Source organism: Sardina pilchardus, chromosome 15, assembly GCF_963854185.1.
Source record: "Sardina pilchardus chromosome 15, fSarPil1.1, whole genome shotgun sequence".
Lineage (NCBI taxonomy): Eukaryota > Metazoa > Chordata > Actinopteri > Clupeiformes > Clupeidae > Sardina > Sardina pilchardus.
The window spans coordinates 30,163,630-30,178,388 of record NC_085008.1 but is presented as its reverse complement, the minus strand read 5'-3'; the positions used below and the strand labels follow the sequence as shown (position 1 = coordinate 30,178,388).

General features: G+C 45.0%; 1 protein-coding gene across 5 annotated transcripts in view; it reads right to left on the bottom strand.

Moving 5' to 3' along the window:
• Window positions 1–978: 978 nt before the first annotated feature.
• osbpl9 (oxysterol binding protein-like 9) overlaps window positions 979–14,759 on the bottom strand; it is a 44,174-nt gene continuing 30,393 nt past the window's right edge. For all 5 annotated transcript variants that reach the window (XM_062555288.1, XM_062555289.1, XM_062555291.1 and 2 more), the window contains 15 exons: window positions 13,109–13,202; window positions 12,282–12,386; window positions 9,023–9,176; window positions 8,617–8,717; window positions 8,242–8,360; window positions 7,704–7,789; window positions 6,991–7,168; window positions 6,614–6,698; window positions 6,047–6,157; window positions 5,107–5,170; window positions 4,766–4,906; window positions 4,239–4,317; window positions 3,962–4,053; window positions 3,533–3,668; window positions 979–3,025 (listed from right to left, as the gene is read on the bottom strand). In XM_062555288.1, the coding sequence (XP_062411272.1) occupies window positions 2,954–3,025; window positions 3,533–3,668; window positions 3,962–4,053; window positions 4,239–4,317; window positions 4,766–4,906; window positions 5,107–5,170; window positions 6,047–6,157; window positions 6,614–6,698; window positions 6,991–7,168; window positions 7,704–7,789; window positions 8,242–8,360; window positions 8,617–8,717; window positions 9,023–9,176; window positions 12,282–12,386; window positions 13,109–13,202 (1,617 nt within the window). In that variant the 3' untranslated portion in view covers window positions 979–2,953. The remainder of the gene's footprint in view (window positions 3,026–3,532; window positions 3,669–3,961; window positions 4,054–4,238; window positions 4,318–4,765; window positions 4,907–5,106; window positions 5,171–6,046; window positions 6,158–6,613; window positions 6,699–6,990; window positions 7,169–7,703; window positions 7,790–8,241; window positions 8,361–8,616; window positions 8,718–9,022; window positions 9,177–12,281; window positions 12,387–13,108; window positions 13,203–14,759) is intronic.

Below are 14,759 nucleotides of genomic sequence, written 5' to 3'. Positions count from 1 at the left end.
CTCCCTCGTACCTCGGGCCTCGATCCTCACTGATCTACATAAAGAATGAAGGCGCGGCAACAATGGAGTCTATCCCTTCCTCTAGGCCTATCTTTCTTTATGTACATCAGTGAGGATCGAGGTCGAGGAGCGAGGGAGGACATATAAACGCTGAATGAGAGGCACCCTATGTGGCTGAAGAGTTGCACTAATGGGAATCAGCTGGTTTTCTGAATGGTTTTTGCTAAACCAGCTGATCCTATTTAGCACAACTTTTCAGGCAGGTAGGCCATCAGTTAATGAGTGACCACCTGTGTAAAGTGCACAAGTAGAAAGAATAGCCTACATGTCAGGACTATCTGACCACGTGGATAAACTTGCTATAATAGCTGCAACAGTGACAAAGCCTAACTATCTATCTATCTATAGGTATTGAAGAAATAATTTCTTAAGGCTGTCTACCACCAAATATTTGCCAGATCCTGACCTACAGGTAACACTGCAGAGCGACAGCAGTATGGCAGTATCTCATGATCATGATCATGATTGTCTTTGGACAAGGACCCAAAATGAATTCATAACCAAATAACTTAACTATCATATACATACACTACTCACAAAAAGTTAGGGATATCTGGATTCCGGGTGAAACTGAATCTTTTGTCTCAGAAAGTCCTGAAAAATTGAACTTTTGGACATACACATTCAAAAGTTTAGAGACAGTCAGTTTAGAGTTTAGAGACAGTAGAGAAGTTGACCTATTAAGGTTATAGTGGATTTTAGGTTCATCCTGAACCTTTACCCGAAAGCCAAATATCCCTGACTTTTTGGGAGTAGTGCATCTTGAGCACTGACTCCAGGATTATGCTTCCAGAACTCAGTGGAATAAGCATGGCTGTACCTTTATAGTAATAGACAAAGGGCTTATGCAGTTTACATGACAGATATGTGAAAGCACATCCAAACCACATGTATACATTTCCATGACACAAAAAGGAGTCAACTCATTGAGCTTTTAATATTATGCATCAATAAATGGGAGGAAAAAAATGGTACAATCAACGTTTATGATTTGGGGAGAAATAAAAATGTTTGTATGGATTGCTCTCTCCCAAGCGATAGTGGGTGAAAGTGAAATGCATATGGCAAGGCCTCATTTTCATCTACAAAGACTACATGAAATAAAAATAAATGGCTTTTTTTTCTTTTTTTTTTTTAAAGCAAATTCCATCAGAATCCCTCTCCCTCTACTCAGCAGAGAGTGAGCGGCATCTAATCCAGTGGGTTAAATCCAACTTCCTCTCTGCACACGTATACTCCTGTTGATATTCTTTTATGTGCGCAGCCGAAGTGTGCCATGATTAAAAACCCAGACGTTTCAATTAGTGGATGCATTTCCAAACATTAACACAACTACTGCATCACATAGTGTAGTTGCGTATATGTGCAAATACTTCTGATGAAATTATACCATTCCAAGAAGCAGATGATCCCTCAAGATATTCCACCCTATACAGACTGGAACTAAAAGGCTTCTCATTAAACATAGTCACAGCAGTGTAATGCACGGATTTGTAAACCTTGTGTTTATTTAGACTAAAATTTTGACATCACACAGAAGTGTTTTTTTTTATATTCTGGTGTACATATAATCCAGACATATGGCGAACACGAGATCATGATGTATATCTTTTGGACAACACTATTGTTACCATAAGCTATGTTTTCACAGGTACTACTGATCGAATTTGGGCACCCAAGCAGCATTCTATAAAAGTCAGCCTCACTGAGGCAGTGAGGCATGTTATCCAATCAGATGAAGGAAAGAAAAAATGAGAAATGTGAACAAACATAAACAAACAAAAAAGAAAAAAAAGAAAAAAGAAAGAAAAAGAAACATTTGTTCATGAAAGCTAGTATGGTTTGTATCAATACAAGGTAGGTCCCCTTTTCTGTCCCTCTTGCAGAAGCAGCCATATTTTTCGGAGCCTTTCTTCTTCAGACCCTTATCATGTAATATTTACACAGACACAGGGTCTAACAGAAAGGAACCAGGGGCAGAGAAATATCGTTTTCCTCCAAAATGAGAAAAAAATGTTGGGAGTGAATGGAATGGTTTCTGATGTGTAATTTTCAAGTTCATGTTTTTAAAACATACTATTGCCCGCAAGAAAGACCAAAAAAAGGAAATAAAAAAGAATATATTTCATGTTTCTAAATATATATATATATAAATAGTTGCAGATAGCTGTAGGCAAGCCAAGTTCTCCCCCTCTTCGCCAGGGTCCACCGTTATAAGGCCTTCAATTTGTTTCCAGGAGAGACAGCCTTCAATCCTCAGTTACCAGTTTCCCTGAGATACAGAACGCTGTTGTTTCCAAGGTTTGATCGACCCAAACACCACTTACTCCACTCATTCTTACCCTCCTCATGGAACAGAGGGAACCTTAGGGGAGGGGAGGTGGTGGTGGGGTGGTGATGGTGGTGATGGTGGTGGTGGTGGTGGTGGTGGGAGCTCCTCACCCGTGAATGTTGTCGGTGTTGCTGAAGGGCCTTTACTCAGTTTTCGTGTCTCAAAAAGTGTTCCGTTACTCTATCAATCATTCAAGGGTTTATTCTTAAAGGGGAGGTGGAGAGCAAGTGGAGGGGTTTGGCAAGAACTTGAGTTAAACATCTTTTTTTTCCTTCCTCATTATCATCTTTCTTCTGTTGAGCTCTTTTGTTTTCACATGTTAGATCATTCCATGTTTTTTTTCTCTTCTAACTTCAAAAATGCTAAGCTGTGTGTGTGTGTGTGTATGTGTGTGTGTGTGTGTGTGTGTGTGTACTCGTTGAAAGGCCAGTCGTTCATTCCAAAGCTCGGATGAGAGAAGTGGTTGGCGAAAGGGGAATAGAGTTCTTATTAAGACTCGAGTGTGTTGGTGGGACATGTCTTGGATAGGGACGGGGGGATTGGGAGAGAGGAGAGCTGGCTTCAGTGCCGTGACGCCATCCTCTTCAAAAGGGGCTCGTCGTACACCCAGCACTCGCCGTCCTCATGAAACAGCTGAAGAGGGAGGAAACACAAGATCACCATCAAAACAAAAACCTAAAATACACATGTATGTACAGTACAGCCTAAGGGGGTGTTTAGTAAAGATGGCAAATAAGTATACTTCCTTAATAACTGACTGGCAATGTGCAACTGAGAAAACTGCCAGTAAGAACATTCTGAGTCTGAAACAAACCCATTACACAATAATTTTCCTGGAAGATGGCGTTCGCTTCATATGAACAAGGTCTATCTCTATCTGATGGCAGTCAAAAAGGTCTGTTACATCAAGTTATGCCACTTATTGCATCAGTAGGTGGTTAAAAGGTTTATTGCATCAGTAGGCTGTTAAAATAAAAAAGGCATTTAACTTAGACGAGGGCACTTTCACAATGATCTGCACCCATCACTGGTGACACAACAATCTGCAAGAATAGAGTTGTGTACAAAGCACAGGATGTGATGTGATGCCTGCGCGGCATGTGACATGATTTGAGCGGGGGCCATAGAAGGGACACTCACCCTGGTCTCCCACTGCGATTCATTCTCCTTCCTCTCTCTGGCCTCCGCCCGCTGCTTCTCCTCCAGCCGGTGCTTGGCTTCCGTCGCCGCATCGATGTCCTTGAGTTTCAAATTCAAGGTCACATCTTTCCAGAGGCTGATAAGACAGAGATAAAAAACCCAAACAAACAGAGAAACAATTGAGAAATACTGGAAAGCTTAAAAGGGGCCAAACACAACACCCTGCGTGTGTTGGTCTGAAATGTTGGAAGATACAATATTCTGGCCTTTTCACTTTGCTACTCAGAATGAATTCCAACTCTTTAGTGAGGCAGATGTGTTGTCTGTGTGTCAACAACGACCCATCAGAGGTGAAAGGTACAACTCCAACACAGAGGAGCATTGGAAGGGCAGTAGGGCCTAGACCCATGCCTGTGGGTGAAGACTCACCTTCGAGACTCATACTCCAGCTGGTCCTCCAACTTCCTCACCTTCTTCTTGATGATGCCTATTCTCTTGGTGTCGATGAATATATTGTTCTCCTGGAGGTGAACAATAAGCAATTACGTTTCCTCCTTACCAAACACCTGCGACTCTTGACAGCATTCGCCAACGAGGCACATCACATTAGCTTGTCTTAATTAACTCTGCAGGGACACCATCTTAAAATCTTAAAAGGAGCTGTTGAGGACACACAAAAGCAGCTGCCATCGATTTGAAGACTTACCCCCGAAGCCCATTTAGCGTACATCACCCCGTTCCACTCGCCCTCGATGGAGCAGAAGGATTTCTTGTCATTAGGGGGACTGCGAAAACAAACACAAGCATATGTGAGAGAGAACACAGATTTCAGCACCATAAAGCACCATCTGTGCTTACAAACCTTAAGTGGAGTCAGAGTGATGTGGACTATTATGTGCTTTGCAGTAAATTCTATTTTTCAGATTCACTGTGTGCACTCAAAGCAAGCCCATTACTTTTATGCTCCTGCAATTACAAACAGAAAACCGAGGAAGTATACTGCTAAGAACATATTAAAAAGGGATGCTTTGCATTTCCATTTGTGTACACATTCAGGCACCTCCCCATCCACTGTTACTTTTATAGAAGTGTTATAACAGGCTCTTTTATGACTGCATAAAAGCAGTGAGACGCTCATTTGTTGGGTCACTTTGCTGGGTTACTCTTCTGATGGTGTGCGTGCGTGCATGTGCATGTGTGTGTGTGTGTGTGTGTGTGTGTATGTGTGCTTACAAAATCTCGGCTGTGATGCGGTGCTTCTTGCCACCGTAGAAGGGCTTAGTGTGGAACACAATGTTTGCGCTGTAACCCGTCTTGGAGCAGGAGATGTTGCACTCGCCTCCCAGTTCCACCCACGGCACGGTGAGAATCGACCTGCGCACACAAAGGGCAAAGGTCACACAAACAAACCAGACACACCCGTCAACACACACCACCTGGCCCACCAAGTTAAGAATGCTGCCCACCAGCTAAATGGTGGGTAAATGTCACAGTCACAGGTCATGTTTGGTAAGAGGACAGGAGAGCAGACAGGGCAGCAACAGTACATGGATCCGGTCTCTGAGGAAGCCTACCTGCCATATCCATTAGGGAAGGTGAGGATGTAGTGTTCATCATGTTCCAGACAGGACACACAGCCTAGAAAAGAGCATGCAAGTATGGGTGGAGTGAGTATGTATGTGTGTGTGTGTGTGTGTGTGTGTGTGTGTGTGTGTGTGTGTGTGTGAGAGTGAGAGAGAGAGAGAGAGAGAGAGAGAGAGAGAGAGAGAGACACTTGCAGTCAAGAACATACAGTGTTGTGGATTTAAATAATGACGGAGCGTCCAAGATGTTAATTAAGACGAAAGTAATTAAAGTTGGCTAGACACCACATATTACACAGTTAATTCAAGTCGACCTTGATATTAAAGATGGAACATTTTACAATAATGATTACTTGCTAAAGGTCAAATGGGGGAGTACTTGGTCTAGACAGTTAACACCAACAAGATTGTTTGCCATTTTCCATTCCTACAAAGTTCAGTGAGTTTCTTCTTTAAACTTTGCTGTGTGCTGCCTCAAAACAGAGTTTGTCTCTTGGAGATAAACCTGAGGTAAATAAAGCATGGCGCTACAGTGACAGACTGCTTGGGCTTGTTCTTGCTTCAGTGAGATGTTACTGATGCTCTGCTTGGCAGCCTTCATGTTTGCGGGCTCTCGCCTGTCACCGAAGGAGAGCAGCATAATTGAAGCGGCCCTGTCCATCAAAGCCAGTCGCCGAGAAAAGCTCGTCGGGCGGAACAACAACGTCTTGCAACTGCTCTGCCAGCAGCTGAATGCTGCTGGTAAACACGTGATGAGGTGAAACAAGAGACTTCACCCTTTAACTGTCGTTAAGTGGGGTTAAAGCCGGTGAGCCTTTTAACTAATGCTCTAAAGAAAAGAATGGGAGAAGCTTAAGAAACTCAAGTATGTGATTCTGACTGCAGATTGCAGCCTTTATTAGGCAAATGACGCTAATCTGCTTGTGTTTACCTTGGCCAATGTTGTGGACCCCGATGGACATCCCCAGGAACTTGGACTTGGTCCAGATGTGGGCGTTGAACTGGATCTTTTTGCTGAGGCACTCCGCGTAGAATGCAGATACTGTCGGAGAGGAAACAAACAGGAAGCTCAACTCATCTGTTTACGCTGCTTCAGAGTTGGAATGTTATGTCTACAGCGGCATTCACATCAGGAAGATAACGATACCCATAACCACAACACTAAAAGCCTTCACACTGACCAACAACAAAAAAAATCTCTCCTCATGTTAATGAAAATGTGATGGGTTCTGACTGGCTGTTAGCTTTTTATCATTCTCAAAATCGGTCTGAAAGTGATCCCCAACGATTTCGTTCATGTCGTTATCATTATAGTTTATGTCTGAACGTCGTCATTCATATTAATGAGAGCAATATTTGTTTATAGTTATCGTTACAGCTATCATTCTTGGTGTGAACGGCCCTTAAGTCCTGATAACTCAGACCATCAAACACAACCAGAGCTGTGAGTATGTGTGTGAAATGGTATGTGTGTGTGTATGGAGGCTGGTATACTCACTTGGGGGGTGGTGAGAGACCTGCTCTGCCACGAATGACACGCTGTTTGTCCCACACCCCGGCACTGGACCCTCAGACACAGGCTCCTGGAGAGCAGGGCGGGACAGAGAATACGTGAGATTGGGAACACTGCAAGTCTTGTTGAATAAGATACAAACACACTCTAAGTGACCCTCTGTCAGCAACACAGTGCAAGTCTTTTTCTCCACAACTCACATTATTGTGGTAATAACATTTGCACTATACCTTCCTAGGGTGCATTTCCCAAAATGTTGGTTGCCAATGGAAAATTGTATTGCAACCAACAAAGTTGCTAACTGTGTTAGCAACTATGGTTTTTGGGAAATGCACCCCTTCCCAAAACACGGAGATGCTTACTAAGACAGTTGGGTCTTCTGTTTCAGAGGGCAGGTCCCAGTGGCAGAAGAACACCTCTCCCAGGATGGGGTTGTAGGGCTTCTTGGCCACGGAGCCCTTGCGGCCGGCGTGGAATGCGGACATGTACCACTTCACCACGTGCACCATGCGATCCCTGGCCTCTGCCTGGTCTGCGATGCTGCGCACACACACACACACACACACACACACACACACAACCACATAAAACTTATCCTTCAGACAACCCATTTTATGATGATTGCTTACTGTACCATGTGTGCGTGGCTTTAATATGGGATTTATGGCTACATGTAAATGGCTACATGAGTCATCCTTCTGTTAGGTTTTCTGCCTCATCCGAAGTTTATCTCTTTATGCCTAACTAGACTGAACAATTGGAGATATGCATTTTCAGACATGCATAGCAGCCAAAGGTGCAATATAAAAACTGAATGAAGATAAAGAGTTTAGGTTTAGTGTTCATGTCTGTGGGAGAGAGACATTAATCCTAACCCTAACCCTGTCAAACATGTATTTATTTTCCTTTAACCTCTTATGTGTACATGTAATTGAGCTTTGGCAATAATGTTTCTGAAACTTTCATGCCAATAAAGCTATATTGAATTGAATATTGAATTGAGAGAGAGAGAGAGAGAGAGAGAGAGAGAGAGAGAGAGAGAGAGAGAGAGAGGGGAAATAAAAAGCTCCTGTACCTGACAAATATATCTGGATGAGCAAAGAAGTCGGCGTACATCTCCAACAGTGACCTCCTCTCCAGGATGAACGTGGGCAGCACCACCTGAGGAGGAGGCAGCGGCAAAGATCATCAGAGGCACACAGTCGAGAGAGAGAGAGAGAGAGAGACAGAGAGAGAGAGAGAGAGAGGGAGAGGGATAGAGAGAGAGAGAGAGAGAGAGAGATAGAGAGAGAGAGAGAGAGAGAGAGAGACAGAGAGAGAGAGAGAGAGAGAGAGAAAATGAGAGAACTGCAGAAAGTCATGTCAAACACTGGCAGGTCTGTAATGATGTGCATGAGGCAGACAGTGAGAAAATGGTAATGAGGTGTGTGTGAGAGACAAAAAACGCAGAGAAAGACAAGAGGCCAATTAAGAGTAAAACATGACAGATGCTGAAGGATGATGGGAAAAATGAAAGGGAAAAAAAAAGCCCAACAGTATAACAGAAGAGAGAAGCAGACACAGAGAGCCAGGCGAGAGCGCGGGCTGGTTGTCGGTGTGGTTGCCGTGGCTACCTTGGTGAGGTCCATGCCCAGGCGCACTTGCGAGAGGAGGTGCATGATGACGCTCTTGTGCTCCTCCACGGACTCGCCCTCGCCGTCGTCGTCCCGCTCGTCGTGGCTGTCGAACTGGTCTGTGGAGCACACCAACAGCGCAATACGCTTGTTTACCTTCCCACTCATGTTGCTGTGCCCCCAGTGTGTTTACCAAAGAGCAACCACGCAGATGTTCAGTTCACCGCTTGGGCTAAGGCATCGGGACGTGCGAGACGCAACAGATTGTGTACAAATGTTGGCTGGCTGCCTGTCAGAACACATCAGCTGACTGAGAGTGTTATGTGTGTGTGTGTGTATGTGTGTGTGTGTGTGTATGTGCGCATGGGAATGTACCTGCATCTGTAGTGCCATTAGACATGGAGGAGTTGAGGGACTCGTTGGTGTCCGGCCGCTTCAGCGTAGGACCCTCTCCACTAGACAGGGTGGCAGGAGTCCTAGAGGGAGGGGGAGGGAGAGAAAAATAAAGTAAGAAAGAGTTCAAATAACAAAGCTAGTAAATGTTCTTGTGTGTCTCTCTTTCACTGTACATTCAATAAATGCTTAGTCACTTTCTTTACTCCAATTCTGTCTGTGCTCAACGACAAGCAAGCACATACGCCAACACCACGGCATTTGATACAGGCAGTGGTGTTTCTTGCCAACACTGGACAGACAACATTGACAAGTCGCTCGCTTGGATCCAGTTAGGACAAGGTGTAAGATGGAGATTCTCTCGATGCCCTCTAAGCGCTAGACTCACTCGATGCAGTGCTTGGGAGAGGTGCTGGAGAACTCGTCGGCGTCGTAGAACTCGTCCTCGCTGCTGGAGTAGGAGAAGTCGGGCACGTTGTGGGCGGGCAGGTTCATGTGGGCTGGCGACGCCACGCTGCTGCTGGGCGCTGAGGGCACGCTCCCTACAGACCACATCACACACACACACACACACACACACACACACACACACACGCTGGGGGATTAGACGGGGGTCAAGGGTCATGAACATCCACTTACTAGGAGTGTTTGACAGTGCAGTTCAGTCTACAATCTGTAGAGTTTTATCATAGTGTTCCATTAATATACAGCATTAGGTGTTATAATCCCTTAACACCTAATGCTACAAAACATATTAAGAAGCCTCTGCCCAAACGAACTTAAAGAAGCAAGCTAACCACCAATCTGGTCACCAACACAAGAATGGCCAATCTAACAGCAGTATACAGTATGCAGCATGTCATTTGGGTTATCAAGTGGGCTCCCTCATTCACCGATGAATTCGGCCCACGACACCTCATGAAGGTTTAACAGTGAAACCAGCGTCCTGGAGACACGCCCCTCCTCCATGCTGCCTCCATTTTCACTGTGTTCAACACTTGTTCACTTGTACACCATTTTATAGGTCATAATACAGATAGGAGAGAGCTTCAGGCAAAACTTTGCATGTTACAACACACACAAAACACATTCTAGACTGTTAAGACAGAAGCGCTAAGTACGGAATGGAAAAGTCAACGTGATGACTATCAGCCAAACAGTCAGAAAAGAACGCAGTGCTGAGAAACGGCTGCAGTTCTCGTACTTTATTCACAGCTGTTGATGTGTGGTTGAGGGGAACCAGTGGAACTTCCTGTGACCTGTTTCATGTGTGCATGTACGCTCACACATGAATGCACAAACACACACAACAGACAACACACACACACCTGCTTCTCCTGTTACGTCTGCATGACAAGAATGCTTTTAAACATTTTCTAATTGTTTTCCACACACTAATGACACACTTCCCCCTCTCAAGCCAATGGAGCTGCACTGACAAAACCAAACTAACAGGTGCTACCTCACACTCTCCACCAACACTGTGGACCCATCTCCTACAACCAACCTATTCTAACACACTGCCTTCTTGCATCAGACTGCTCTTCCTCCGCGTCTCGGGCTGGCTGCCATGGGCTGCTCTGCAGTGGCTAAACGCTGCCGGGTGGCGAGGTGTGCTTCTGCCGCGCTCGCCTTTTATTTCACCAGCTCAGCAGAAAGAGCATGCAGCCCAGAGGAGAGGAGAGGAGAGCGACTCAAGATGGAGAGGAGAGGAGAGGAGAGGAGAGGAGAGGAGAGGAGAGGAGAGGTAATGACACCTGGGGAAGAGGAGGGCTAGCGCAGTACAGCACTACATCATTGCTCTCATTAGAAAGGCAGAGAGGCAGAGAGAGAGAGAGAGAGAGAGAGAGAGAGAGAGAGGCAGAGAGAGAGAAGCAGAGAGAAAGAGAAAGAGAAAGAGAGAGAAGGAAAGCTACGCAGAAGCGCAACAAGATGAAGGGAGGGGCAAGAAAGGTAAGAGAGGTAGAAAGTACTGCAGACAAGAGAGAAGGGGGTGGGAGAGCGCATGATGGGGAACAGTTGTGAGGTATTGCTCTGACACTGTGCTCCAGCGCCTGCCATCCCCAGAGGGCCATAATGAGCCAGAGGAAGAGGAGGAGGAAGAGGAGGGGGAGCAGCTGGAAGAGGGAACTGAGCAGAAGAAAACAGCCCACAGACATGACGCGCAGCGACAACAGAGAGAGAACTAAGATGAAATACTTCCCCTCTTCTCAGCCAAGTTTAGCATTCGCAGCAGTGCTACACAGGGCTTTGTACTTGTACTCTGCGCAATGACAATATACTTGACTCTAATCTAATCTGAATCCAATCAAAACGGCTCATTTCTGCTTAAAAACTCATAACGAGGTAAACCAGAAACCAAGAAGATCAGAGATAAAAGAGCTGGCGAGTGAAGGCGCTAGAAAGGAAATTGTAAACACCAGCCGTAAGGATGGCTCTTCTACTCCTTTAAGCTAATCTTACAAGGTAACACTCACAGGAATGAAGTTCAACTCCTCATCCTAACCTTCTTCATTCTGCTTGGCGTCCCGTCACGTGTCTGGACTGCTTGTGTGTGCAAGTGAGAGCTGCCACACGGCTCTCCTGAGATATGACATGCATTTGTGGTTATGTGTGCGCGTCGGACACGCCTACCGCACTAACAGCAGCCTTCCAGCCACGTGACTGCCCACAGACTGATGAGCAAGCACGCACGCACGCACACACACACACACACACACGCGCGCGCACCCACATGTACACGCACACACACATAGACAGAGACAGAGACACACCTTTTCCCATTCAAAGCACACTTACTAACTCTGTGGACTAATGCTGTGGACTGTACAAACACATCAGCGTTGCTAAGTTCCACTGGCTGTTTCCGGCTCACAGGAACAGGCCTCTACCAAGTCGGTAACACTTTACTTGACGGGTTCATTCATAACACATTCATAACAGCTGTCATGAACTGCACATGAAGCATTCATGACTGATTCATGCAGCTTGACTCAACATTCATAACAACACTTTCATGAATGTGGAAGACAAAATGACAAAAACTTGTCAAAATAAAAGTCCAACAATCTAGTAATCCATATACAGGGTATTATGAATCCATTCCAGCATTTGTAAACATCTCAAGAATATTTTATGAAGTCTACTTCAAATGTCACTTTACTATACGAGTTGTGAAGTATTCATCATACTGGGAAGTAAACTACTGACCATCTGTGGATCTCTGAATGGTTGGACATTCCTGTTATATATCTATACAGTCATTGGTGTAGACAAGTAGGCCTATGCATTCTTCAGAGGTTATCCCAATCAACAAACAGACAAACAAAAAACTAAATTCTCCTGGACACTGGACTTCCCCGTTGACTAAAATGTGACATGATCAGGTTGGCTAAAACAAAAAAGACAGCAATGCTGCTTTGCGATTGTTGGACTTTTATTTTGACAAGTTTTTGACGTTTTGTCTTCCACATTCATGAAAGGGTTGGTATGAATGTTGAGTCATGTTTTATGAAACAGTCATGAATGCTTCATGTGCAGTTCATGACAGCTGTTATGAATGTGTTATGAACGAACCCGTCAAGTAAAGTGTTACCACCAAGTCTATGTGGGATGCTGCGGCTGCTGATGTAGTGAGCGGCTCTTACCCGTGCTGTTGGGTGTGGGCGTCTGCAGGCTGCCCATCACCGTGGCTACGGGACCCACCGGCAGGGAGGACGGCCTCTGCTCACTTTTGCACATCTGGGCCCCATCTGCACACATACACAACACACAAAAACAGATAGGCAAGGCATAGGTCAGATAGGAGGTGGTTGCTTTAAATAACTGCTGACGGACTGCTGCTACTTCCTCTAACTGAACTCTCAAGCCTCATGACATGTTGGTCTAAATGTGCCTTTGACAGTCAACTTGAGCAAGATCACACAAACAGGTTCTTAAAAACAAAAAATGCTGATGGCAAACTGCATATCATTAGGCTTCAGTATTCTTTTGATGTGCCGATTACGGTATGATTAAAGGAATAATCTTTTGCGTCAAAGCCAAAGCCACTGAGTCAGGTTTAACAGGAAAACCTCCAACCTGAAATGCTAAAAAAAAAAAAAAAAATCCCACATGCTCTAATAATTTAACTACTGGCTCGGACTTCAGAGTCTGTTGAAAAACTGCACTTCTGACAAAATCATTGGAGCAGGGCAGGTCTCCAGTAGCAAAGGAGAAACGCTGAGTTACTCTGATTCAAGTAAAGTCACGACAGTCCAGAAACTACACAAAGGAAGGTCTGAGGTCTGTGAGCCAGTGTGCAGACTAGCTTTAATTTCACAGACACCCCCAGCTAACCGATGGGGCCAGCTGGCCTGTGGACGTTTGTCACATGGGCCGGACCAGCATTTATTTTTGACGCATTCCTGTCGACTAATCTGATGCTTGCAAGAAGTGAATGGAATGTGTTTTGGTGTTGCCAGGCCAGGCCTACCTGCGGGGAGGGTGGTCTGTGTTGGCATGGCGTTGACAACGTCTGAGTCCAGAGGGCTGGGCTGGTATATCCCATCCACTGGGTTGATGGTACTCTGGAGAGAGCCAGAGGGTTAAAAAAAATCACACACTCACACACACGCACACGCACACACACACACACACACTCTGTTCAAGCATACACCAACTTGTGCATAGGGGTGGGCGATACATGAAATTCAATGAACAGGTTTACTGTTGGTCTACTCTTGAGAGACCATCACAGGACACATGCATCACAACCTCTTCTCCAAAGAGATGCCAATCTTAAAAAGGACCATTTGTTCCATCCTCAAGACATCCGTTTGATGTTGAGCCAGGAATAATAATAAAAAAAGTTTATAGTAGTTTATAGATTATAGCTGCTTTGATAAACTTAATATACAGATGAATCTTCAGCCTGTCTATGTTGATAACAAACCATACGTTCTAAGAGCTGTGAATAAGGTGGCTACCTAGGCTACATTGTCCAATTACTGCCAACATACATAATATAAAAATAAAACAAATTAAACCCTTGAAACCTAAACAGCCTCCATCTTCTATATTATACATTAAAATCCACTCTGGACACAGAATCCACGGATAATGGACCATTAGGTGGTAGTGTTTAGTCACTTCGTTTATTTTTAGGAAGCCCATATTCGTCCGAGGAATAGCATAGAATAAAATAATCCCATTAAAGTAACTCTTCTGCATAACAGGATATGCAGTTACAGGGATATATGCAAACAGTATCACCCACTCCTATTTCAGCACATACAGGTTTCCAGAGGAGCACACACGTACACAATCACCCCACCCTTGAGAAACAGAAGTGTCAAGTGAAAACAGGATCCTGAGGAACAGTCAGGTGCGTTTCACTGTGAGGTGCTTCCCCTAATGCTGAACCTGAGCTAGCCTCAAAAGCTCTGTGCTTCTCTGTGCAAAACAATGGGAGGTCTCTAAGCTTCACCACTTCTTTGCTGGGCTCTTTAGCGTAACATTGTGTACACTGTATTGTGTTACGGCCTGGTTAATGGTTCATCTTTCAAATCTTGTCCTGTGACTCTCCTCAGCCACAGATGCACGTGAGCATTTTACGGTTGGTTCCCTCAACTGACTTTATGCAGCGGGACAGCACGCAGGCGACACACAGCCTACACCTCCTCCACTGCTACAGCACATTTGGCCATCAAGGCTGCTGAAAGCCGCTAAACAGAAAAATAAACATGCGAGGGCTCGATAGACGATAGGAGAGAGGAGTGGTGACCGAGGAAAGGTGTGCGTCTTCACACCGAGAGGGAGTTGGGGACCTTCGGTCATCCTCATGCCTTTCTCTTTAAGCCCTGTTTTCTTTAGACTGACCACAGTTACTGAATCTAACCAGAGCCAGAGTCCATTAAATGACAATCAGCCAAGCTTGTTGGAAAACCCCATGCTCTAGAGGCCTCTTCAGCCAGGGAGTTAAGACTGGTCAGCTGAGGGTGCCACACAAGTAGGCAATATGCCATTCTATACTAGGTTTGTCTTAAGTGCACAATTGGAGCACTTTTTCCTACTCTGGCCAGTCAGGTTTCGGTAAAACAACACTCCATCATACTGACAGTTCATTTCAAACCCCCAATTGAAAT